Source organism: Harpia harpyja, chromosome 2 (genome assembly GCF_026419915.1).
Source record: "Harpia harpyja isolate bHarHar1 chromosome 2, bHarHar1 primary haplotype, whole genome shotgun sequence".
Taxonomy (NCBI): Eukaryota; Metazoa; Chordata; class Aves; order Accipitriformes; family Accipitridae; genus Harpia; species Harpia harpyja.
In genome coordinates this window covers 43,406,423-43,432,145 of record NC_068941.1, presented here as the reverse complement: position 1 = coordinate 43,432,145, position 25,723 = coordinate 43,406,423, and the positions used below count along the sequence as shown (strand labels likewise).

Genomic DNA, 25,723 nt, shown 5'->3' with positions numbered 1-25,723 from the left:
ATAATTCACCTGGGCATTCAGAAACATACCATCTTCTCACATGGATAGAAAGAAGTATCCTACCCTGAACCTTAAATTTCTTTGCTCCAGGTCCTTAGAACTGCCTTACAAAGCTAACAAAGCATTTACACACCACTGTGCCACATACAGCAATATCCAGTAGCCTAGAAGTTTTTTGACTACTAAAGCAATATTCCTCTAAAAGTCATCTTAAATAAAGAAGTCTTAGAAGCTTCTTAAAGAGGATTTAGGAGTAGCAGAGACCAGCTATCCATCAATACTTCGTCTGGTAAAATAAGAGCTAACAGCACTAAAATAGATGGCTACCTAAAATACAGCAGAGATGGACTGTACTCCTCTCCTCCACCTCGGCAAATATCTACAACGACAACAACTATCATCCTTCCCTTGGCATTGTTACCTCAAATCATTTTTAACAGCTGAGCTGGAATTGTGTTGCCATCTGACAGTCGTTCAGTGTCCTACAACCAAGGAGTTGGCATTTGTGAACTAAATCATCACAAATTAAAACAAGGCATTGGCACTAATTAGTAGCTTTCAGCAGTGACAGAGAAGCGGTGACAAGGATGGAAATTTAATTACCCTCATTCCAGCAAGCGCCTGGTCCTGGTCAGCATGTAGCTGGCGGAGCTACTTGTGTTTCCATACCTTCGGCACACGTGAAATAGTTCAGTATTCAGATCAGACCACTGCACGCCATTCACACAGGGGTCTGATTTTTTGTGTTTTGTGTAACAAATACACTGTAGACCCCCAAGAAATTTGATGTACCAGCTCGAAACATACCATAGATCGACAGAGAACATGAAATGCAACTCAGAGGCCCTCACAACTACCTTTCCATAATTCAGAGTGAAAACTGCCTCACTGGGAACGTTTACCATCTGCTCACTACCTTCTTATCAGGGAATACATTCAAACTACAGAGTTTAGAGAGAGAGACCACCTAACCAGCACTCATCATTAACCAGTGCAAAATCCTATTTCTTTTTTCATACTCAGACCATCCTCCATGAACTATACCCCCATTTATTGTTTTTCTTAAGATTTGCTACTTGTTCCTTTAAGACCACAGCCAAAAATGAACCTGAACAATCAAACAGTATTTCTCCATGTTCTCAACATGTATTTCATCCACGAGCTAAATTAATATTTTACAAAGGAACAGTACTAATGTAATTTCAATCGATGGGCCACTTGCTGCCTTCACTGGAGAAGCTGCCAGTTGTTAACTACCCTCAACAGGAAATCACAGCGCACGTCGGGATCACCTACATCACTTCAGCTTTCAGCATCTTGGTATGACTTTAGCAACGCTGATAAAAAGCCCAACCACACAAAACATCATTGCCACACATTCTGCTTCAGCAGCACCCAGCACCTGCATTTTTCTCCAATTTTTTAATCTTTTTGGAGACTCTGGTTCCTCCAGAGTTGGGGACCGATCCCGCAGGCAGAGCTCCCCAGCAGGGCCATCAGTGCGGGCACAGCCAGACCCCCTTCCTCACACTTTATAATAGCAACAATTTCTAATCAGCTATCACAGAATCCACCAGTACTTTAAGAATATCATCTTGTCTGCTCTGGGGCCTGCTCTTCCTCCATGACACAACTTAATACGTTTTAACTACATTTTAACGTTGCAGTTGCTAACTTACAAAGTTCAAAGCTATTTCAACACTAAGTACCATCATACATAAATGTAGTAAAATGCCATGACTTCAAAACATTGACATAGCTATTTAAACAAAAGCACATCTGTTTTTATTACTACAGCTATGCCACCTTCAAAACCTGAACGAGCTACAGCACATGGGTAAAAGTGACCAGGCTCTGTGTGTCCGCTTCAGCAGAGGACACTTCTGACACCTGCAGTAACACTGACAACAGACACAAAGAAGTCTGTAATATTGCACAGCCAAGTCTCCCTCTCTCCCTCTCAGTTCAAAACATATCTAAATATTTACTACTGCCTATGTTGTGTATTCTGACATGCCTTTTGACAAACAGTCAAAATCCACACAATCGTTCAAAGGAGTGCTGGCTACTCACACAGTTGCAACGTACTGCTGGTTTCAGCAAGATTGCGTATTTTGAGAAAACGTTCCGTGCAGGTGAGGGAACGGCTTCCTGACAAGAGTAAGCACTTACCTCAAAGTCAAAACAAAACATTATAGGGTACGTATTTTAGGTATGTCCCAATATACTGCAGATACCAAGTGGAAAAGTGTGCGTGTCTCTTAACTTGCATGCCAATAAAATTGTTTCACTTCACATCTTGGTTTCCCCCCAGGAAGACAGCCCACCAGCATCCATTTTTCAGCTACCATACACAAAGCAACGTAAATACAGACAAGATTCAGTATTAGCAATACAAAAATATATCAGGCCTTATCATCTCTTATGCACTCAATTCAGTGCACACAAAGGTAGTGTTACTACCCAGGTTTCTTATCATTGCTATATTTTAATGGAGAAAGACCTTAGAGCTAGAGACTTATTACAAAAGTTTCCCTTGAGATTAATCCTCAAAACAACAAACAAAAACGGGAGACACCTCTCTCAAGAAGCACCTTGCACATGTGCCTAAGAAGTAAAAAAAAAAAAAAAAAAAAATCTCATTTTAGGAAATACATCAAGAATAAATAATCTCATAATATTCCATTCAGTTTAGGTTTTTTTATGCTTCAAGAGGGTGTTTGAAAATGGAGCACTATATATTCTCTGGGGGAAGTTAAGCTGTTTCAGAGGTTCCTACACACAACCATAAGCATTTATTCTCAATCTTGTAGCGCAAGTCTTCACAGCATCAGTTGTACCAACACTGACATTTGGAGCCATAATCTGAACCAGATTGAGTCGCCCAGATTTTAGAAAGAAAAAAAAACCCTTGCACACCACCTCTCAAAAATAAGTCACTTTTATTTTGTTCAGCTAACAAGATCGTATTGTAGCCTCACGAACAGTTGGATCAGCACAAACGAGGCAGCAGAGAACATCAGCATGGGAAACAAAGCTCTTAAACAAGCTTTGCTGCTAGAAAAATATGATGTACCATGAAAGATTTAGCCTTTGGTTTCAGCAAGTCAAGTCTCAAGCAAAAGCTTCTTACAACTGCATTGGTGGTACAGTCTTGTTTTTCCATCAACTGCTTACAAACCACATTTGCGTAACATCCTATCTCACCCCTCTAAGTTTTGGTTTATTTTTTGCTTAAGAGAACATGAAGTCTGAATGACTTAATTTCAAATGGAAAAGATTGTACCAGTATTTTTTCCCTCAACTACAGAAAAAGTAAAACAAAGATGGGAGACAAGAGTATCCTTAAAAATACAGAACAGCAAATACAAACTGAAAAAAAAAAAAACCACCCTCAAAAATTTTAAAGCATCATCCCACAGGGAATAGGATCCATATTCCCCTTTGGAATTCAGAAATAACTACGAAAGAAGTGCTCTTATCTATTTAGCTGAGTTTATTTTAACTTTAGACATACAAAAAGCAAGCAAACAGAAACAGACAGTCTGGTAAAGACAGTCAACAACATGTCTTCCATGAAACTTAATACCCTTTCCCAGGTAATTTACCCTGATACCAGATGCATTTTCATTGTGCTGCTTGTCTTTATCAGAATACATACAAATACGAGAAAAATGCTATCCATATAAATATTAGTACAAGAAAATTCCTTCCATTTTTATCAGTGCTGAAAAGTAAACACATGCATTGGGGTTTGGGGGTTTTTTTTCCTAAGAACATTCAAATATTTTAACCTTATCTTACTCCTTCAGTGTTTTGATCAGGTAATGATATACACGCTGCTCGTTATTGTTGGCCAGAATTCTTTAGAACTGCTCAAAATCAAATATTAAATCACTTTTACTCAGGTCAGACAAGACTGAGATACACAAAGAAATACATCTACAGATATACGGGCATAACACAGAGATACCCAGAGAGAACAAATAAGCTATTTTTAACTCCAAAACAAAGCTGTAAGAAAAGCACTGCAGTAGGGCTCCTCTCTCTCCCTTTTCAAGAAAAGTGGTCAACTTCACCAACTTCAGAAAAAGGGAAGTAGAGCACCACTTCCATTTCGAGACTTATTCAAATACATCTCTTCGTGCAAAATATATCCAGCAAATTAAATCTGCAACACTGGCTGCAGCAAACAAGGCGCGCAGGCTCAGCTGCCCTTCACAAAGCATCTTTGTAGAGCTATCTTTCTGCCAGCGCTCCTTTTGAATTCCCAAACAATACCTTGCAAAAATTAGATCTCCTACTGTGGGAAAGTTCTCAAAACACAAGCCAAAATATATTTTCTCATGAGGATACAAAAAACCCTCAATGAGGAAGTCAAAGTTCTTACAATGACTGTTCAGTATACATATGGTTATTCTTGAAACATGCTAACAGATTAAGTAGCAGCATTCTGATTTAGGGAAAAAAAATTATCAAAATCAGATCAGTAATTCATCAGAACAAATTAGTAGCTACCACTCAATAATTCACACAAGCATACAGACTTTTAAAGACTTTTAAGCATACAGATTTTTAAAAATAATGGAATTGAAGAAACAATAACTGTTTTCACAAAACCTTAACTAACCTCTATTATGATAAGCATAAAACAAATGAAGCATCTTCAGAGATTACATTTAAATCGTCTTTTTTTCCAGGTAGAAAGTGTTTTCCATGGACAACCTACTAACCCATGGAACACTGTGTCCTCCTACCTGATTTTGGGAAAACGCTTGTGTGCCATTTACTTTTGCTGACTTACACTTTTACACACGAGGCAAGAACGAACTATCAGGCTTTTTTGTCTCAGAAGTCCAACAGATGATTTTGCTCCTTACTAGCTTTAGCAGAAGGGCAAGCCGAGCTACGGCAATCGGTACTGCCTTGCAATAACCCTCCTCCTCCACCGTCGCCTCCCCAGCAGCACCCCTGGCTCACCGGAGGGATGAGCGAGGACGGGAGGGACGGTGCTGTCCCTTTGGCACCACTGAGGGTACAGACACACGCTCTTACGTCTCAACAGCACGTTACGAGGCAAGTAGACAAAAAAAGCTTGGGCTGAGTAGAAGATCCCTGGGCTTCAGGCCCGGCACTACTCACTTCAGTAACTTTCCTAGGCAAGATTGCCACGGAAAGGCAAGGCAGTGTCGTTACGCTCCCAGCTTTTTTAAGTGCAGGAGGGTATGTCCCCAAGGCTGCCAAAAACATGCTCGTGGCTCACGGGAACATACCCAGCCTGAACCCGGTGCAAACACTTCTGCAGCCACAGCAGGGCAGAAATCAACAGCAAACTCTACCAAACAGATAATTAATCAAGTAGGAAATTACACAAAGCTTATCGGTGCTACAGTTAAACCCTCACTTTCCAAGTTACCTAGTTTCAAATTGGCTCGGATACATACAGCTAAGCAAGCAGCAATCTTCTGATGTAATGAGAAAGCAGACAAGTGTTTAGGACGAAGCTTCAAAACGGCTATTTCTACTCCATAGGTGAAGGCTTCCTGATCACGCCAAGGTCTTTGCAAATGTTGGTGAAACTCATATTACTACAGGATACAGAAATCTACAAATGCAGAAAGTACTAGTCCTATGACAGGGGAGAACTAGGGCAAAAGAAATTAAAAATTCAATGTTCTTGCCGTTCTCAAAGCTCTCAGCAACAAAGATATGAACGGCTACGGGAAAGCGTACCCTCTGTCAGAAAGACTGGGAAATAAACTTATTTTCTTTCAAAACAAACAGCATACTGAGCAGCCTGTTGCAGTACTTGCCCTTAGTTTTGGGAAAGACATGAAAATTGATGGTGGAAGTTCAGAATCAGACATTCCAGGGCTGTTTCGACAGACTGAGATTAGAGAGGTCACAAGAAAATCCGAGCTACGCGAGGGTTTTCGGTTTTAGTTATCAGCCACAAAGACATATTCATACAATTAAGTTTGTTGGGTATGAAATTATGCTGCACAGTAATACTAGCTCAAGGGAAAACATTAAGAGATAAAAAAAAAGTATACTTACTTCAAAAATACATTCTCTAATGTTATTTCTGTACTAAACAAAGACATGACTTGCTTTGTCACGTAAAGGTCTCACTTCTTCCAAATAGTTAGTTTGGGTTTTTACCCTCCCAGGTAAGTGCTGAAACACAGCAAAAGAGAAAAAACTCTATGGCCAAAGGTCTATATGTACACTTCTATTATAACTTTTTCTGGTTTATCTGTATCCATCTCCCCCAAGAGACACCAAAAGACACCGCTTCTCTTACAGTTCATCAGACATGTTCTGGGGATGTTAACTATTTTGAACAAGTTTCCAAAACCCTGCAGCATCTGGAGGGTTTGGTTTTTTTTTTTGCTCAGACCAACTACCCTTACAGCTGACTTGACGATGGCAACTTTACTTCAAGCCAACTGCCAAGCAAGAGAAAAGCGCCTGGACCAAGAACTTGCAACAGCCTTTCTTCATTAAGCTGTGTTACTAACCACGCTCATAATGTTAACACAAAACGTAACGGGTTCATGCCCCCACTTCAGAATTAGTTACTACAGACAGCAGAAAGCCTGAACACTACCATGGGAAGTGCATTTAGGAATTCCATTTTGTTGGCCAAACCAGCTCTCTCCAAAAAACCAGAATGTCAAACCTTGCAAATTAAAGCTACTCCTGAATCACCACATTACAAAGGCCTGAGATGGATGATGGAAAGCCCATTATAAGTATGTAATACAGCCAAATACCAGGCATCAGCTGTCACAGTCCTTCACTTTTCAGGGCTACCGAGAACCAGCAGAAGAATTTAGCAACAGAACCAGTTCCCAGCACTACGCTGCTGTTAGCAGCATGGTAACAGGGGTTACCTTCCTCTTTGAATACTAGCATCAAAAAGATAGTAACATGGTAACATGCTGACAGTGAAGAAAATGTGAAAGCAAAACTCAAGCTCCAAACTACTTTTGTTTTCCAAATGAAAGAAATCCCAAATAAGCTCTTTTGAAAAAGATAATTTTAGTCTTCTGGTGTATTTGATATACAGACACACGATAAGCCTGAATTTAAAGACTATAATTCTTTATGCTAGACTCGCATGTAAAACGCTTATTTTCTATGATCCCATGAAACTCGACAGCCTCGTATTTATTTGCTAAGACATCACTATAGCAAGAAGGAAACGTTCATTTCTGGCTTATCTGAAGATTGCACACAATCGTGCTATCAGTGGTTACAGGCATAAAAATAACACAACTGGGGAACAAGCTGAAAGTTTATTTGGAAAAAGCATAGGTACATCCTATAATTAAACTATTGTTCCTCTGGAGAGCTCGAGAAGGGAATATCTGCTCAACAGTAGCATCCTGTTTAGATGTCTTCTGACATTAAATGACGCACTAATATCAAACTAAGGGCTACTGTACAGTTCTCCCCTCTCCCCTTAAGACGCGGTCTGATGCTGTTACTTCTCTGCTATTCATTACTACTGTACTGAATTGCCTCAATGTACCACAGTGGCAGTTTCCAGAAGAAAACCTTAGGCACCTAACATGTATAAGGCATACATTAAAAAAAAAAAAAAAAAAAAAATTTCTTCCTGCAGACGTCACTACGTGGCATGAAAACAGTGAACTAGTATGCGGAGTTTCTGAGGTAACTAGTTATTCACATACCATGCCATGCAAATGAGTTGTTAGGATAAAGAAAGAGATTAGGACTTGGTTTCTCTTGTTTGAAAACAAAAGCAGCCCTATTTTTTCAGATTAAGCTACACTGGCATAAAACTGCATGCTTTCTAAGATGGCCTATGACACCAATAAGAATTTGTTTTGAAAAGACTTAAAGTTATAACAGTTCATATAAGACGACGTTTGGAGAAAAGAAAAAAAATAGATCGCTATTACTCACAGCTTAAGGGCATAAAACCATTTGTAATTTATGAACATTTAGAAGTTAGATTCCCCAAAGTAGTTAAATTAACTTCCTAGTTCACGTCTTCAAAGAGAAAATGAATAGTTTAATAAAGCAATTAAAGAGGAGAGCTCTGTTACACAACAGGCATGTTAAAGTACAGGCCATTTACATACTTTTTTTTTATTTTTGAGCTTCTTTAAGTCAGTGAGGTGTTGAGTTGTAATTCACAAAATTTAGAAAAACTCTGTAAGCAAGGATATGCTAAAGAGATATGAAGCTAAGAATTTTCCAGACCAATTGCTGAATACACTGTTTACCTCAAAAAAAAAAAACAACAAAAAAACCCCACAACAGTCCAGTCCAAAATTACCAAGAGACTACAGAAGTTCATGCAAAGTTAAGTTTGCTTTCTCTGACAACGTGTATCAGATCTAGCAGCTCTCAAAGCTGTACATACAAATACTAGCTGGCCATCCTACTGTCACTCCTCTCCTCTGAGCCTGCAGAGAAGTTATTTTGCCAAATTTGCACCATGACAATCCAGGGCAAATAGTAATGTCGAACGCATATTTACCTCCTCGTGATTTGGGAGAAGCAGAGCCCCAATGAGTTTGTTAAACACAAGTAAGCAGCACATATGTTACTAACATACGTCTCTTGTTATTTCCTGTACTAACATGAATATGATAAATATATTTTCTCTTTCCAACCCCCTCTCAACTTTAAAGATACCTCATGACTTCTCAAAAGCCAAAATTAAGTAACTATCTTTATGAGATAGCATAGCAAGGAAATGAAAATACAAGTAAAGAGACAATAAAAAGTTACTTTAAGGGAAGAAGAAAAAACAAGGTCTTTGTGTCTTTCTATATAAAGTTTTTTTAATTTTACTTAATGACTGAAAGATGATATGCATAAGCCTATTTCTTTCAAATTCCAATACTGCTGTAAAATAAAACTGAATTTCCAGAACAGAGAACCAACATTAGAAAACTCCTCAATACACAATTCAGCATGAGCCGTTCCCAAAAATGCCAACCGAGTTTTCTGCTGCAAGCCTTGCTCTCCCCAGCAGCAACAGGAGGGCACGCCTGATCACCGGTTTCAAGTATTTCCAGTGCTAACAACACATTATGTTTCCCACAAATTTGGTCTCATTTGTGGATTATTTTGGCTAGTGTCAGCTTCGTGGATTTAAGGGTGGGTTTCTTTTCCTGTGGCGATTGCCACAGCAGGCTTCCAGTCTGCTGATTCGGGAAGTTTTACAGCATTAACGCAGCCCTGGTGTTCCTGATTTAGCTCTCTGCTCCATGCCCTTCACACCAGCTTTATCCCTGCATTTGGGCTGATTTCTTCACTGCGTCATTTCTTACTTTCTGCTCTTCTGGGGTTTTTTTGTTATCCCTTCCAGAGAGCAGGGCTGACCGACAAGGCCAGGAGAAAGTTTAACAGTTCACACACAGCACAGATCATGTCACAGGGGAAGCGTTGTCCCCAAGCCCAGCCTGGTGGCCCCACTACCTGACCAACTGGTTTCTGAGCATCTGCAGGTGTCGCTCCTCCTGAACAGCCGACTGTCCTTCGATAACCATCTCCCGAGGCCGGACACCGCCGGCAGGCTCCCCCAGCTGGAACTTACACCTCTACCAACGCGAGGGACCTCGCTACAAGTTTGCGGAGAGCATCGTCCCCGGGAGAGAGCACTCAGCCTCCTTCGGCTTTCACAACACACTGAAGGGCTGGGTCCAGCACTTAAGGCAAACAGACATTTGGAAAAGGTCAAACAAGGACAGAGAAACAACTTTAGCACCACAAAAACACGTTCCAGAAGCAGCTTTTTTTTAAAAAAAGAAAAAGGAAGATTTGCAAAAAAGACACGCTAAATACGATGCCTGTGCAGTCAGTATATTTTTCCATGGGAGTTTTTATTTTCTCACACGTATTCCATGAGCACAAGGATAAAAATAACATTACCACAATGACGTATCTATAGTAGGAGGAATGACTTATGGGTGCCGACCGAAAGTCAAGGTTTCCTCTTTGCCCCCAATTTGAAAACGTCACCAGGCAATCAGCTGCCTGCCAAAATAACCAGTAATACCATCTCTTCCCCACAACCAGAACACAGGGACTGCTCAGAGAGCAGGACAAGCCTTTAGAAAATAGGACAGATGGCATTACAACTCCAAGCAAAGTAACTCCTTGTATCATTAGCTATTGAACCGCGGCTTGATGCGGGGATCAGTGTAAAGCTTATTAGTCTTTAGACAGTTGGCAGCAACAGCCACTGCAGCAACCGTTCGGGAGCAGAAGGAGCTCATTCAGTTTAGTTGTTTTTCAGGTCATATTAAGTCAAAATGTTTCTGTACACACTCCGGTCCCCAATTTAACCTTTCTTAGCCTCTCCAAGTGCAATTACGCTTACAAACAGCTTCAGCACACAGGCTCCTCTGACAAAGAGGGCTCCAGGAGCCCGGCGCAGGTATCTGAAAAATTCCTGCCTAGTGCCATTGTGTAAGGATTTCACCCTACTTTGGAGAGCAAGGACTTGCCAAGAATACCACTGACCTCAGCTCCAACATTATGAAACAGCGCTGCCAGCTCCAGCCAGCTATGTAAAAGTAGGGATCCAATTCAAATCCAGAGGCACAGCGTACTGCGGGACAATAACAAAACAAAACCAACCCCCCCCCGCCCCAAATCACACTCTAACTGCATTTTTCTTTTTACCGGAAGCAACCTTCAAAATAAACTCAGCTGGCGTTGCTCTCTCTCCCTCCCCCCACCCCCAAAATTAAGGAGTAGGAGGAAAGTTGTTCGCGTTAACCCGTTTCTTCCCTCCCCGTGAGCTCGCCGACCGGGAATTCGGCGCTGGAAGGCGGGGGGGGCGGGGGGGTGCTGGGGGCGAAAGCCGCGCCGGAGCCGCTCCGCTCCCCCGGGAGCGGGGCCATGGGGCTCCCGGGCTCCCCCCCCGGCCGCGGGGCGGGGGCGCTGGCGGAGGCCTCTCCCGCCGGGCACGGAGGGCAGCGGAGCGGGTCCCGTCCCCCGCCGCGGGGTTGGAAGGGTGTCGCGGGGTCCGGGGGAAGGGGCCGCCTACCTGGGGGCTCCTCTCCGCCGGGTTCTTCATCACCGCCTGGCGGAAGCTGTTATCCACGTAGGACGCCATCGCGCCCCTCCTGCCTCGCCGCCGCCTGCCCGGGCTCCGCCGGCGCCGCCGCCGCCCGGGGAGGGGATAGGGAAGGGCCGGCCGCGGCCTGGCGCTGCGGGTTGCGCGGCCGGAGCGCTTGGGCGAGGAGATGGGAGGGAGGGCGGCGCGGCGCGGAGGCACCCGCGGGCTCAGCAGCGCCGCCGCCCGGAACCGGAGACGGCGGCGGCCGCGGCCGAGCCCCGCCGGTAGCAGCGGCGGCGACGAGGGCTCGGCTCTCCCTCTCTAACCGGCTCTACGCCTCCCGCCGGCCCGCTCCGCCGCATCCCCCCGGGCACCACCACCGTCGTCGCCGTCGCCGCCTCTCTTCTTCTTCTCCTCCTCCTCCTCCTCTTCTTCCTCCTCCTCCCATCCGAGCTGATGGGGGGCTCTCCGCGCCCGCCTCGGCGACGGGGAAGTTGCTGGCTCGGGGAGGCGGAGCGGCGGGGGGGCGGGACGGTGGAAAGGGGGGGGGGCGGGTCGCTGGGGGGCCGCGGCCGGCGGGGGGACCCCGCCGGCCGCGGCCCCTCAGCGATCCGCCCCCCCCCGAAAACACCGACCGGCTGTCGCCATCATCCCGAGGGACGCGCATCATCCCATGCATCCTGTGAATATTGGTGATGAGGGAGCTGGGCATGGGGGAAAAAAAAAAAAAAAAAAAAAAGACTTGATCTGCTGGATCTAGTGACTCCCTGCTTTGGGGAGGCCACCTGTTGTCACTCTTCTCCAGAGTAATCCGTATCAGCCCGGCTGTCCCCTCTGTCATTGCTATACGGGTTAAAAACGAGGAAGGGAAGGGGGTGAAGTCTTTAACACTTTTCGGGGGGCGGAGGGGGGGTATCTGGCGGCTTTTTCTTCTCACGTGAACTTAAGTTTTGAAAGAATAAAGGTCTTGCAACATGGCTGATTTTCTTTTGTTTACGACGACACCGAGCATGTCTCAACAGCAGCTTGACAAATACGAATCATGGAAGTATTATTAATGTGCCATTAACGGCAGTGTAATACTATTAATGTATTTGCTTTTACAAGCGACGTGTACCCTTTGCTGATACGGATCACACAATATAAATAATGTCTACATTAAGAAATCTGTTTGTTTTCCAGCCACTAGCAGGGGTTTACACATTTTAATCACAAGTAAGGCAATGTAATTTTTATTTGTTTTTTTTATTTGTGAAAAGTCACAGGGATAACTATTTTTTCCTCACAAAACACACACAGCTGGTCTCCAGAGACAAAATCTTATGCTTTTAGACATACATGGCTCTCAAACAGGCTGTGTCTTCAGACAGCAATCTACTAAACCTACAGAATTTCGAGATATGGCTCATTAACAAAGACAACTCTTTGGGCTAATCCCACCCATATGTGTCAGCAAAATATTTTTGCAGCTAATACCGATAATTCTGGGCAGACCACGGGAAAAGGCTAGGGAGGGCTCCACATCCTGGCTACATCTTGCTTGTCAGTGCTTATTAGTGGTCCTTATGGGGGATTATCTTTTTTTTTTTTTTTAACTAACAGATTGAAAATGTAATGTCCTTTGCCCTAAAAAATAAGTTTTAAATATGCCTCGCGTTCATCATCTGGAGAGTATCATTTCTTCAAATTAATCAAGCCTGCAGCTATAGGAAAGTGCCAGCTTTTCTGAAGCTCAGTTTACCAACCCGGAGTGCTAAAATTCCCTTTTTTTGTGGGGCATATGTATAGGGCGAGTGCCGCAGGAATGCGAGGAATGCTCTCCTGGGCTCCGCTCCTCAATCACTTCAGGGCACCCATTCCCTCCCGCTACAGACTAGCTTGCCTGACATCTTTATATCTCTACATCAAAACAGAGCTACCCACTCTATTTTAATATGCAATTATCTTTCATTTCAGACCTATTAGCTGTAACAGCATCAAGTGAAGTGTTTCACTCTGATTAATTTTTTGTTGTGTTATCTGGTAACACAATACCTGTGATTCACGGTGATATTTAACTTCAGTCAACGGGATTTTGGGGGTTCCAATTGTACTCTGAACAGTGTAACAAATCTCGGTGGTTATAGACATATGCCAAAGGCCTATCACACGCTACATGAATTGTTGGAAATGGCAATGAATGAAAGCTAGAGAACTATGTACAAATACACTCAACCATTTCTTAATAATATTTAGGATGTGTTGCATTAACACCTTTTTAGTGTCTGTAAGCAACATGTTTGTATAATGCAGATGCTTCTGATTGATTGTTTATATTCTCCATGGTGGATACAAGCCTGTCCTTTATGCTGTTTTTTTCTAGCTGTAATTAGAATAGTTCTTACATTCAAACAGAAAAAAAAACCAGCAAGTAATCATCAAGATACAAAGTAAGGACAATAATTATTACAGAACACATCCGATTATCACTGGAAATGCCTATTTTTCTTGCAAATATTCAACAAAATATAATTTACAGCATCAAACGTTTTTGCAACTTTCACATTCTCTTAGTCTCACTGTCTTTCCTGTTTTCTAACTTCAACAGTAAATCAGTATGTTTTAGAAAACACACATATACCAGGACCTGCCATTCATTTTGCATTTGCTTTTTGGCTATTCCTCAGTCTACATTATCCAGCCTGATTTACAAGGGATTTGGGCGGGTGTGGGTGGGTTGTTTGCACTGGTCATGTTATTGCATTTAAAGGTTTCCTACCCCATATTACATTAGGAAACCGAGAGTTAACCATGTACATTACATGCAGTACAGTATTGATATTTCAGCAATATGAAAAGGCTGCGAGTCAAAATGTGACAGCTCAGCATAATATCCTTTTGGATAGCTATAACTAAGCACTATGTTAAAGTATTTTAGAAAAGTATTTTGCCTTAGAAATACAGTTTCTGCCTTCCTGAGTATCTCCATTTCTTTCAAGGGATAAATTGAAATGGTCAGGTCAAACAGTTACTGAAATGTCAAGGAAACAAATTCAGCATTTCTGTGAGCTCTTTGTTCATTTGCTGTGCCTCATTTTTAAGAAGATACTCACACTTTGAAAGGCTTGCATTTGACTTAGCCACACGGCTTTTAATTTGTGACACCAGTTATCGGTCACCCACAGTTAAATGCTTGGTTTGCTCAGGAGAGGCCAGTCTGTCCTGGAAGGGAAAGAGAATATTGCCTCTTCGGGGAGTTTAGTACATTATATGCAGTCGCTATGGTTATTAAACCCCTGGGTGTCCTTTTATCCCCTTTCTTTGGATAAATACTTGTTTTCATCTATCTTCTGGAGATGGCATGGCAGCTGAAGCAGATTTATGCGGCCAAGCTCCAGCCCTCAGAACTGCCCGTCTTCTTCCCAGCTCTCTCCTGGCACCTTTTCAGCAACCATAAAATGTTACTTTCATAACCACTCGTGGAGGTGGACAGTAAAGGGGAACAGAGGTATCGGCCTGACAAACCATCCCAGAGCTGACCTTGAGAACCGTAGCCAGCCCCATTGGGCTGGGCGGAAGCCAATTTTATTGGATTTTAAGTCAAAGATGAATGATTTCGGGTACAAGTAAGGCCGCTAGCGAGGGGAGACTATCTCCTTTGAGCAAGATTGGCCTCTATGCTCTGTCTTTTTGCATGGCAATGCTTCCAAGAATGCTGTCTCTCACCTTTTGGGATTTACATATGGATGCGATTATTACCACGTGCAACTCCAGTTTTTATCATCTTTTAAAACATGATGAAGGACATGTGGGTTGGTTTGTTTGTTTGTTTGGGGTTTTTTGTTTGTTAGGTTTTTTACAAACATCCTCTAGTTATGTGGCTATTTGTCAACTAGCGATGACTAATGTACAGGCATGGTATATAACCACCACTCTGTGCCCCTGAACCAGAAGGTAGAAAGTTATCATCAGTGATTTACCACAGTCCATGCTAAAATTATCCTTGAATGTTTACCATTGGTTTATAGCTCTTTTGTAGGATGTAGCCCTTTTTGTAAGGATGTACAAAATTCAAAAGGTTATAAAAGAGAACCTGGCCTGTGCCATAAAGCCAAATTTGTCTTTTGTTTTTTCTTAAAGGAAAAAGAGAAGAATTTGTGACTACTATAATGCATTTCATACATTTATTCAGAATTTGCCACTATTTGCATAGCTACATTTGGGAATATTTATCACTCGACTTCTGCTGTAGCTGCAAATGTATGCAAACCGGCTTTAACTAGTTAGTTTAACACTAGCAGCAGTAGCTCAGGGACCAGCACGAACTGTCTAAGTATTTACATGGTCTTTGGAGAGGAATTCAGAGCCCACACAGTATTCCCTTCAGCTGCACTGATAAAGGTGCACAGACAAAAGGAAAGGTGGCTGAAATCTGTATCGCAGCAGCACCTCGGAGGAGTAGTAATGGACAGTTCATACAGCTACATACTGTATGAACACTGAACAAATTAGCAGCAACTCTTGAAGGTCAAGCCTGTGTTTCTGAAGTAAGCTCAGGTACATCTACACAAGCTTCTTTTGCGCTCGTGACCATGATACAGGTGTGCCCCTTATCTCTCAGGAGTGGAAGTGATGATGGGAGATGATTGTGAGTCTCCTATCCCAGTACCTCCACTGGGAAAGGGGTGCTCAGACCTTGCTTCAACATCATCTGCTCCAGCTTCTCCTTCTGGGAAGAGAGAGAGGCACAAAAGTATCAACTTGACTGCTTAGGTGAAGTATTCTGAAGCTGTAAGGAAAGCACTGCAAAGTGCTGTTACTAATACTAACAGCATTTTGAGGTTTTTTAAACAGAAAATTAACAACAGACATATAAAGAGTCAAATATAGCATCTGTTCTCATTATCAGGACGTGTAATGAAAGAGTTTGTTTTGGTGGGATGGCGCAAAGCACAGGGCAATAAGTCAGTTCTTCGGTGCTGGTGTGCTATGGGACAGGCTGCCAGCAAGGAGGGGTGCCCTGCGGTGGTTCTTGAATTGCACCCACAACACAGCGGCAAAGGTATCAGACAGACTAAAACCAGGGTCCTTTTAGATAGATGACACTTTCTGAATGATATATATGTTAAAAAATGCACCCTACTCCTTTCCAAATAGTCATCCGCAATCTAATACAGGCAGGATATACATAGGAGCGATTTCAACTTCTGAAAGTATATTATAACACAGTTTTGTGAACTATATATTCGGTGTCACATGTATTTCTAATACTATATTTCAGTAAATAGCATCCCAAATAAGGAAAAAATATTTCATTCTTATTCACTGCCTTTGAAATCTTCATTACTGAACAAATTAAAACCCAGACTTACATTTCAGTGTTTTGTTTTTAAACCAATGTATTTCCTAAAAGAAAACGCAAACTTACTCTTTCTAAAATAACTGTAATTGAGTTGTTTAAAATAATTGTTTGAAGTTTCTACAACCCAAGCATTATGTGATTGTGCCTAAGTATGAAAAGGGGAAATTGTCTAGAAGTCCATCTAGACAGGATGAATATTTATTCAAAGCTGGCCAAGTCTTTAAAAGGCTTTAACTCATATGTATTAACGATAGATAGCCACATGATCATTAATATCCAACAATACTGCTTTTCGTAAAACACTACAAGATGATAAAGTTATCTAACAGATCATGCAGAATGATAAATAAAACATGTAAAGCTCTGCAAGGAAAATGAAACACATAGGAGGTAGGAATTTTATTCCTGCACAAAGATATGAAATATTTATAAGAGAAAAAAATTGTTAACATTGTTATTAAGACCTTTCACTCCAAATGTGCTATTTTCAGTATTAGGTTTCTATACTGATTGCCTAATTTTCACTGTCTACCATCAGAAACCTTTTTTTTTTTTTTTCCCAGAAGTCAGCTTTGTTATATATGATTGAAGTGTTTGGCTTCAGTCTGTACTAGCTGTTTCAAGAAATATGAATATATTTATAACTTTTGGCATTACTGCAGGTCATTATTCTACAAATTAAGTTTACAGCTGGTAGCATTTTTTTGTAATGAATTATTGATTAATTATTCCAGATATTGCCTGTCCTCGCTCAGACACCAAGCCCTGCTTACTGCACTGCTAAGTCAGCCCATGCTAGAACTATTCCTTGAACTGAGTCCCCAAATGCCGCATTCCCATCAGCTTTCACCTCTTTACTCTTGTCACCATCTTCCACAGAAATCGTCCACGCTCTTCCCCGCTCGCTTTAACACGTTATACTGCATCACAAATATGTTCCAACATGATACTACTGGCGCTTATTAGAAGAGCATTTGCATTTACATTGCTTCCTAACAACCTTTATAAATTATTCCCTTGCTTTGAAATTAATAGTCATTGTGTATAATGTTTATGCGGTTCAGCCTTCTTCATCCTTCAGTCACCATTTAGATCTGTTCAAAGCATATGGGGATGTGTGGGTGTGAACTTAAGTGAATGTTTCTGTGCTGTGCATACATATCCTGGCAAAACATATTCACACCTATATCATAATGTGACAAGTACTAGGTACCAATTTAAACAGATAGAATCAACTTTAAGTTCAGTAAATGCTAGAAAAGTTAATATTTTTGTTACTTACAAATCAGTGATACCACACTCCATCAGTTTATGTTCCATTTATTTTTCCAGGAAGAAATCATCCAGTACCTGGAACAAAACAGCATTAAAATCTAAATTTACCTTATCCCAAGAAAGTGTGTTCCAGATAGATTGACACTGAGGTAAGCTACCAAGGTGATCTAAGCTTATCTTGGACTCATCCTGAGAACATTCCAGACAATTTAAAGACAATATGCCTAACCATGTGTGTGCAGAGCTCCTTGCTGCACCTGTAGTCCAAGAATACTCCTATTAAACAGATCATAGAAAAAAATAAATAGTTTGTGTTCAAAACATTGTTATGACCAAGTTTGTTTCACACAGACTCTACAATCACCAGTAATGTCAGCAGTGAAAATTAAGACTTTCTATTGCTTTCTTTTTGTAAATAACTTAATACAGAGAGATGCCTATTTCCACTGGGATCTTCAGCTTCTGTACAAATACGCAATGATAAATTCGAGCATTAAATTAAGTTGGAGCAAGAAATCCCTGACTAATACAAAAATAGAGACATGAAGGAACAGACAAAAATAAGCAGTACTGCACAGGTAGGCAGTCACTAACTGTGGGGTAGACGTTTACACAATATATTCCTTGCATTACCTGGATCTATATTTAAGACAGACAGCAATAAATTATCAACTTCCCTCAGGTTTTTGTGTTAATTTTGCTATTTGGTTCATTTATGAAGCAGATACTTATAATACTCTTTAAAAATTCAGCAGCTAGCTGTGATAAACACTATCTTCCTACTCCCGTAACAACCGATTTGTGCCGAGAACATCCCCCATTGCCTTGTTGTAGCACTGCTGGAGAAACATGGGAAGCTGCTGTCTGCTTCACTTTTCATTTCCAGAACAAATTTACAAAAAAAAAAAAAAATTGCCTCTCATTGTTGCTGTGCTTAGCAGAGCAACTAGCACAGGGACACTGCCAATGAAGGTCCACAGTCAACCAAGTTTATCTTGTAAACGTGTTTTCTAAGTCAGGAAGAGAAACTGAAATGTGGGAAGCAATTGTACAGAAAGAGGTAGTTGAGATTAGCATTTTGTGGGAAATCAAGTGACTCTTTGGAAGACGTACATTTTTGAAAAACACATGAAGTCTTAAAGATTTTGTCAGGGGGAAGCTCTTTGCTAGGAATTTTCCCTTTTTTGCGCTATTAGCAACTTAAAAGACTGCTGACATATGCTGGCATCTGACTGGCATAATGAGAGCCCTGTACATGGTCACAATAAGCACACTCCTGTTATCCACATTTATTTGTTTTGCTTCCTTCAGCTTGAATGAGCTGGAACGGAGACAGCTCAGGGATTTTAGTCCTTGGGATAAGGAAGGCTTGAAATACTTCAGAAGTATCCTCTTGAAAATAAACTGGAGGGTGGGGATCGGCATCCACACGCTCTTGTTCGCGTTCAGTCAGCATCCACGTGAGGAAGCAGATTCTTCAGCGGGAGAAGAGCTAGGGTGGATCATTCCTCCTGCTTCAGTGTATCTTCGCATTACAGCCCAGGCCCTCATCTGACTAAAATCCATGTATTTCAAGGAGATCAACAAAATCCTGCTAGTTTAAAACAGCTAAGGACCTGTTCCTTGCCTCTGATCCCTGTCAGGGTTGCAGGGAGTTCTTGCAGCGATGCGGCCAAGGATGGATATGCCCCTTTTGGTCTCTAGCTAAAAAAATGATGCACTGCTTTAAACCCCCCAAAAGAGAGACCTCTCTAACATACGCTCAGCCGTGCCGCTGGGAAGGGATGCCTGATGAACAACAAAACAATCTTGCCTCTGTTTGCCCAATAGCGACATCTGCGTCTTGTTAGAGACGCACAAATTTTTTAAAATGGTTCTTCTCTCAGGTGGAAGTGAGCTGTATAACTTCATTCCATTGATGTGAATAGCTAATAATTTTGCCTCAAGCCTTCACATTACTATTGCGTTCAGGTATGAAGTTAGATTCCTCTTGCTGTGGAGGAGAGGAGTTGAACTACAAGAGAAAATTTCATTTTTAATTAATCTGTCTTGGTTGCTTGTGTTCCAAAAATAATACCAATGCTCCAGCAGTTAAGTATTTGCATGGATATTTCGTTATATTCAAATAGACTTTCTGAAGTTTTATTTGAAGTACCTGTAATTCTTAACCCACGCTTATCACTAATATACTTTCAGTAAAGGTCCTGCTCACTGTATATGTAAATCTCTGAGCCAGATAGTGGGTTGATACTCCTGGGTAATGTAAATACAATTGCTTAAAACCATACATCAGCACATCTTCAAAGTGCAAAAAGGGGCCTTTCAAGCAAAAATACCACTTTTTTTTTTTTTTTAAACCAGCAATAATGGTACAGATATTCAGTTGATTTGAACTTGGAGAGCAACACTGAAGATAGGGGATGTATTTTCCTACTGTGGTTAGATGTTAAAAGATCTGTGCATGTGGGAGTCAAGTTGCACTTCACTTTGTGGGAGCTTCAAACCTGGCACTTGCAAGGGTAGTATTGTGGGAAATAAGAAAGGGATTTGTAGGTGGATGGAGATGTGATGGCATTTGAAAAAAACTGGTCCACAGGTGGCCTGAACCCATTCTGCAGTGCTTGCAAATATTTGGTTTTGTAAATTTTAAAGAGGAATAAAAGTACTGAACATATCCAAAGCATTACATAGCTTCGAGATATTAGCTTAAACACCTCATGGTTTTGCAATGAGCATACATACGTTTTGTCATCAAAACCATGCAGGTATGTCATAGCCCTGGTAAAGCATCTCTTTACCCCAGATGTTTAAGGCTAAATAGTACAGTATCTTCAACTTCTAGCAGGTATTTGCAACTCTTTTGAAGGCAACTGAAAATGCTTAATTGGCCCAGATGTACTCACTTACACGATTATAAAGTGAAATAGGGTAGCTAACATTAAAGGCTGTGGATGTGGAATCCATAAAAATGTGATAACTTGTTCCAGCTGTAATTTCCCATAAAATACTTTTCATGAATTTATCTGCCTATCATTTCCCTGAATTCATCTGTAGAGTGGTCAGAAAAACAGGAAAGAACTCATATTTCCCTTTTTCCAGAGTAATTTCTGGGGCCATATACCTTTCCCAGAGCAGCGAGAGGGAGATAAGATCCAAATGTAGAATTATTCTGGAAAACAAGTAAGGATTCCTTTTTGGGGTTAAAAAAGCATGACTAGTTTATACCATTCCACTCCTTCACCGTACTCAATGCAGCATGAGCATGTGGTCCTCTCTGCCGCACTAGAGAGTTCAGTAACTAATTCTCAACATCTTTCCTGAGATGCTGCAGAGTCCTTTTTTCACTGGGCATAACTATGTGATTATTTACTCAGTGGAAAAAACCCCAAAACTTAAAGAAAAAAAAGCTTAGTCAAAACAGGGAGGATGGTGGAGCAGAATTAAAATAAACACTTGCTTTAGCCTATCTAGCTTTACCCTCCTCATGACTTGAGCTAGACAGGCTATTCTCAACCTATTTACCCAGAAAGCATAAAGTAGGTGTATGTATGTCAAAAAAATCTTTGTGCTTACAGTCTCCTACCAGTCAGCCCCTGCTCGTTTATTCGGGACAAGCACCTCACCATCTCACAGCCTTATTAACTATTCCTTACTGAGCTAAGGTGGCTACTGTTTTCCAAGCCAGTTTCCTCCAGCTACCTCTACAGGCCCTGAGGCTCACCGAGGCTACAGAGACCCTTAATACTGATTATTAGACATCCTTTAAGGGCTTGCCGACCTAGTTTAGAAACCACATCTCGCAGAGTGATCTTGGCCCTAGCCAGATTATGTATGCTGGTCAACACTTGAAATGTTCATTGGCTTGTCTGTGCAAGGTAAAGCATGCCAGCGTAGTCATGCCAGTAAAAGCTCAGTGAGAATACATAATTATAAAGATGCCTTTCACAGCTACAGCTTATTTCAGCCCCCTCACCGAGATGAGGTACAATATCACAAGAACTTTCAGAAGAAGGGAGTTCATACTGGGACTGTTGCTGTTACTGTAGCTGTTTTAATTATAGTCCTGCAGTTAAAGCAGGGGAAAAAAAATCCTGCACTGCCCTTTCAACTGAGAAGACAGGCATTTTTCAACACTCGTCCTAAAATCATTTCCCTCTGTTTTGAAGTATGGTTTGAGGCAAGCGCTCCAAATCTTCTATCAAACTTGGGTCTCTTTGATGATCCCTTTAGGCTCCCATTCTGCTGCATTAATTGAAGCTTAGTGCAGCAGGAAATTTGGCCTAATAAACTGTAGAAATGCTGCATATTTATCTGGTAGTACTATAACCTGAGATCCATTTTAATTTTTGCTCTCACTAATCACTTCTTTCGTATGGAAAACACGCTGCCACGGTGAAATCTCATGAATTTTTTAGACAGGAAAACATCAGAGAAGAACATTAGGAAAGTGTAAAGATTTCCTTCCTTTATAATGCTTGCTGTGTGATACATCTTTGAACAAGTCACTAACATGTGTCCCTCCTTGTTATAAAACATACAACAAAACAAGTGCACCTACGTCGCAGGGGCGTTCTGAGGGCTGACACTTGTAAAGCCCTTTTGAGGATGGAAAGCATATACGAGTATTGAGCACTAATCTCAGGCATGTGGACAAGCCGTGCACATTCGAAGTAAAAACCTTTCTAATAACATCCATCTGCATCTTGAATACAAGAAAGAAATTGTAAGACAGCCTGTCAATGATCAAGGCTTTTTCATGCAGCTCACCCTACTGTTTGGCGTCTGGCCAGCTCAGAAAGCCTACGGAGGAAAATGGCTCCAAAGGAAAAAATGTGCATGTTAAGCAGAGGACAGCCTTTGTGAAGGGTGAGAAAAAACAAGACAAATACCCTCAACTGCCAAAATGCTCTCTGGTACATGGAGGAATGAAGTGAGACGAAAGGGAAGGAGGAACCTGCAGTAGGCAGGAGCCTCCCCTTCTCACTAAAGATAACTCCAGCCTGTACACGCTATCATGCTGAACTAAAACACGTTTCTACTTCAGGACCAGGCCTGCTTTACATTAAGGATGTTTCTCTGCGGAGAGGCTGGGAGAAGCCAGGGAAGGATTTATTTGGAACTGCGGCACCTAAGCCAACCGAGCATGCGTGCCGACCTTCAAAACTGTATTAACGATACCACAAAGTCCTTCAAAAAAGTTTGTGGGGCAATGCAGTACGATCCGAGCATGCTGAGGAGATCTGAGTGGCTCTTCTTCAGATGGAGTGATGCCGACCTTTTTATTCAACAGGACTTATCTCCCTGTCAAAGACACTTTAACTGGTGCTGCTGACATGCAGAGCGCTAGCTCCCTGAGTCCTCCCCTACTATTATGAGCCCCTGTGCAGAGTCATCAGCAAATTCTTTTGCCTGATATATATATATATACACACACATATATCTCCAATGTCAGAACTAGCCCCCTTACTTCCTCTCACCAGTCATCTACGGATTCATTTCACTCAAGCTGTGCTCCAGCTGTACAGCGTTGCAATGCTGCAGCAAACATATGGAGTTTCAGCCAGCAGTCCTCCTTCACTTCCTACAGGCTTTCAGTCTCTCTCTCTCCCTACAGTGCCTCATGCACTACCTTGGATGCCGCAACATTTAATTAAAGTAAAATATGCAGGAATTGAACTAATAACAAGAAAATCTCCATATATCATCCTCACTTTAGAGAATTTCATCTGGAGAGCTTTCCGGTCCTCCATTAAAATGTTTACATGCAAGAGATTTCTCCTCTAATAAATCATGATTTACATTTAGATAGTACCTTTTATTCTGATAGCTTGTCTTTACTGAAAAGTTGATTCTAGTCATGACTTATGTGTAGCCTTTCATTCAAATTCCTGCCATCTAGGAAGAGCCCAGAATTAAATATTTAAGCGGCTTTTAATTCACGTTATCTTGCCACAGATCAATTTAGCACAACTCATCAACTGCTAACATGATCAATAATTAATGTGGCTGCAGGTCATCTACTTCAGAGTTCTGTTAGTCCCCTTAATGTCTTGCTGTGGTTCACTCCACGAGCCCAGGGAGAACAGGCCAGCTCTACCATGGCTCACTGGAGCATAATTCATGAAGGAGCTCAGTCCACTGAAATTAAAAAATAAAAAAAATTTAAAAATTATAATAAAAACCCAACACCCCCCCCAAAACCCCAAACCCTACAGCAAAGCAAAAGACTTTGAGTATGCCCTCAGAAGTGTTTGGGATCCAATAGATGAGCCCTGGTGAATTTTCCTACCGTGGTATATCATGTTACTAATCCCAGCATTTGATTTCTTGACCTCCCCCTCTCTGCAGGAGGGATGGCAGAAGACCATGTGTCCACGTCTCAGCTGTTCCAGTCCAGAGCCTGGCATCTTAACCCAAAATCTTTACAGCTGAAGCTGAGATGCAACACTGTGGACTGAAGCAAACACTATTCACCTGGGTGGGGATACATGGCATTCAGTCAGTCACTACAGGGATGGCAACCTGCAGCAGAGAGACTGGCAACTGGAAACAGGGGCGTTAGATATCTGTAGCATGCAAAAGTGAACTTAGTACTAGCGTTCATTCGGCTGTTATTTTGGATGCATTTCACTGTTTCACTGCTCTAACTTGTGCTCGAGAGAAGTGATTCAAATGTAGACAAAGCTGATAAATACTCCAATAAAACAATAACTTGCCTGAGACCTCCAGGGCTTTTTTTAACGAAATTCAGACCTGCCATAAGTACCAACAAACATATTCATTCTCACAGCAAAAATAAAAACAAACAAAACCACGCTATGTAGTAACAGACAAAGCACAATCCTCAGAGTCAAACCTTGGGGAACATGGAAATCACATATTAAAGGTAAAGTCTTTAGCATGGCTTACGATCTTCGCACCACCTACAATGGCATTGCTACCAAATAAATAGCATCATTAATACTGCTACCAATAAATCCCGGTAAGCAAAACATAAGGGTTTTTTCCCCCACCCTTTCAGCAAAAACCTTGGCAGCAAGTTCATATATTCTAGTATTCATAGATTGCTGCACCCAGCTATCACAGTTGTTCATTTAGAAACTCTGTTTTAAAATAAAACAAGCTACCGAGTCTAAGCAGGTAGGAAAAGCAAAACATGTGCTGCAGCTGCAGTGTTGCCTCATATCTCCCTCCACCTCAGAAACAGACCACTCCAGCAAGACAGCTTGTTTGTAAGGCCTGGGGAAGTCCTGATGTCTGCCACAGGGCTGCTTCAAAACTGGATGTACTTTTGCAAACATTTTTAATGACGTGACTGTCCTTGTTGCTGCTGAAAATTTTGAAGTCATATGATTTAATCTGTAGTCCAATGACACAGCAGTCATATTTTCCCATCTTTTACCTTTGTATGACTTATTAGGCTCTTTCTGTACAAAATATAACAGTGCCAGTTAGAAGGGTGGTCTATTACTTTCATGATTAGACACATACCATCAATTGTGGAAGAAGTGTACATAGCGTAAAGACAGACAAGAAAAACAAATGTTATCCCCCTTCCTGTATGAAAATCAATACCAACAAAAGCACGCCTAGTAAGTGTAGCATTGTTTGTGTAAGTATAACACCCCTTCAACTACACTGGTATTTTAAACGGCTGCACTTTTCCATGGAGATGAGGACTCGAGGACAAAGCCATCTTCTGAGCCTGTCTGCGGGCACTGCCTCCCAGTTGCAAGGTAGCGCAGCCCACCATCGCGGATGACCACTGTGGATGACAGCAGGAGGCTGGAGATGCCCAGCAGAGGCTGGGTGTGCTCCCGCCCTGGCTTGACAGAGCACAAAACGATCTGGCTGAAAGGCTTGGGGAAGAGGCTATTGGGAAAGTAAAGGGAGGAGGAGTGAGAAATGGGAGACTAGACTGGGAAGAGGAGGAGAGACCGGAGACAAGTCACACTGGGAGGAGCAGCTCGAGGGTCAAGAGGAGGAGCCAGGAGCAAAATGTTGTTGAACAAGTAACCCTTGATGATTCAGAGCCAGTGTCCACCAGCTCAGTTCTT

General features: G+C 41.8%; 1 protein-coding gene and 1 long non-coding RNA gene across 4 annotated transcripts in view; both read right to left on the bottom strand.

The window, feature by feature from the left end:
- Window positions 1–11,447, bottom strand: part of RAPGEF2 (Rap guanine nucleotide exchange factor 2) — a 193,439-nt gene extending 181,992 nt beyond the window's left edge. For all 3 annotated transcript variants that reach the window (XM_052778303.1, XM_052778320.1, XM_052778313.1), the window contains exon 1: window positions 11,039–11,447. In XM_052778303.1, coding sequence (XP_052634263.1) covers window positions 11,039–11,107 — 69 coding nt within the window. In that variant the 5' untranslated portion in view covers window positions 11,108–11,447. The remainder of the gene's footprint in view (window positions 1–11,038) is intronic.
- Window positions 11,448–15,002: 3,555 nt separating this feature from the next.
- The window catches only part of LOC128137403 (uncharacterized), a 33,773-nt gene continuing 23,052 nt past the window's right edge, over window positions 15,003–25,723 (bottom strand). Inside the window, exons 3-4 of the long non-coding RNA XR_008233687.1 lie at window positions 17,674–17,741; window positions 15,003–15,758 (exon numbers count right to left, since the gene is read on the bottom strand). This is a non-coding gene — a long non-coding RNA (uncharacterized LOC128137403). The remainder of the gene's footprint in view (window positions 15,759–17,673; window positions 17,742–25,723) is intronic.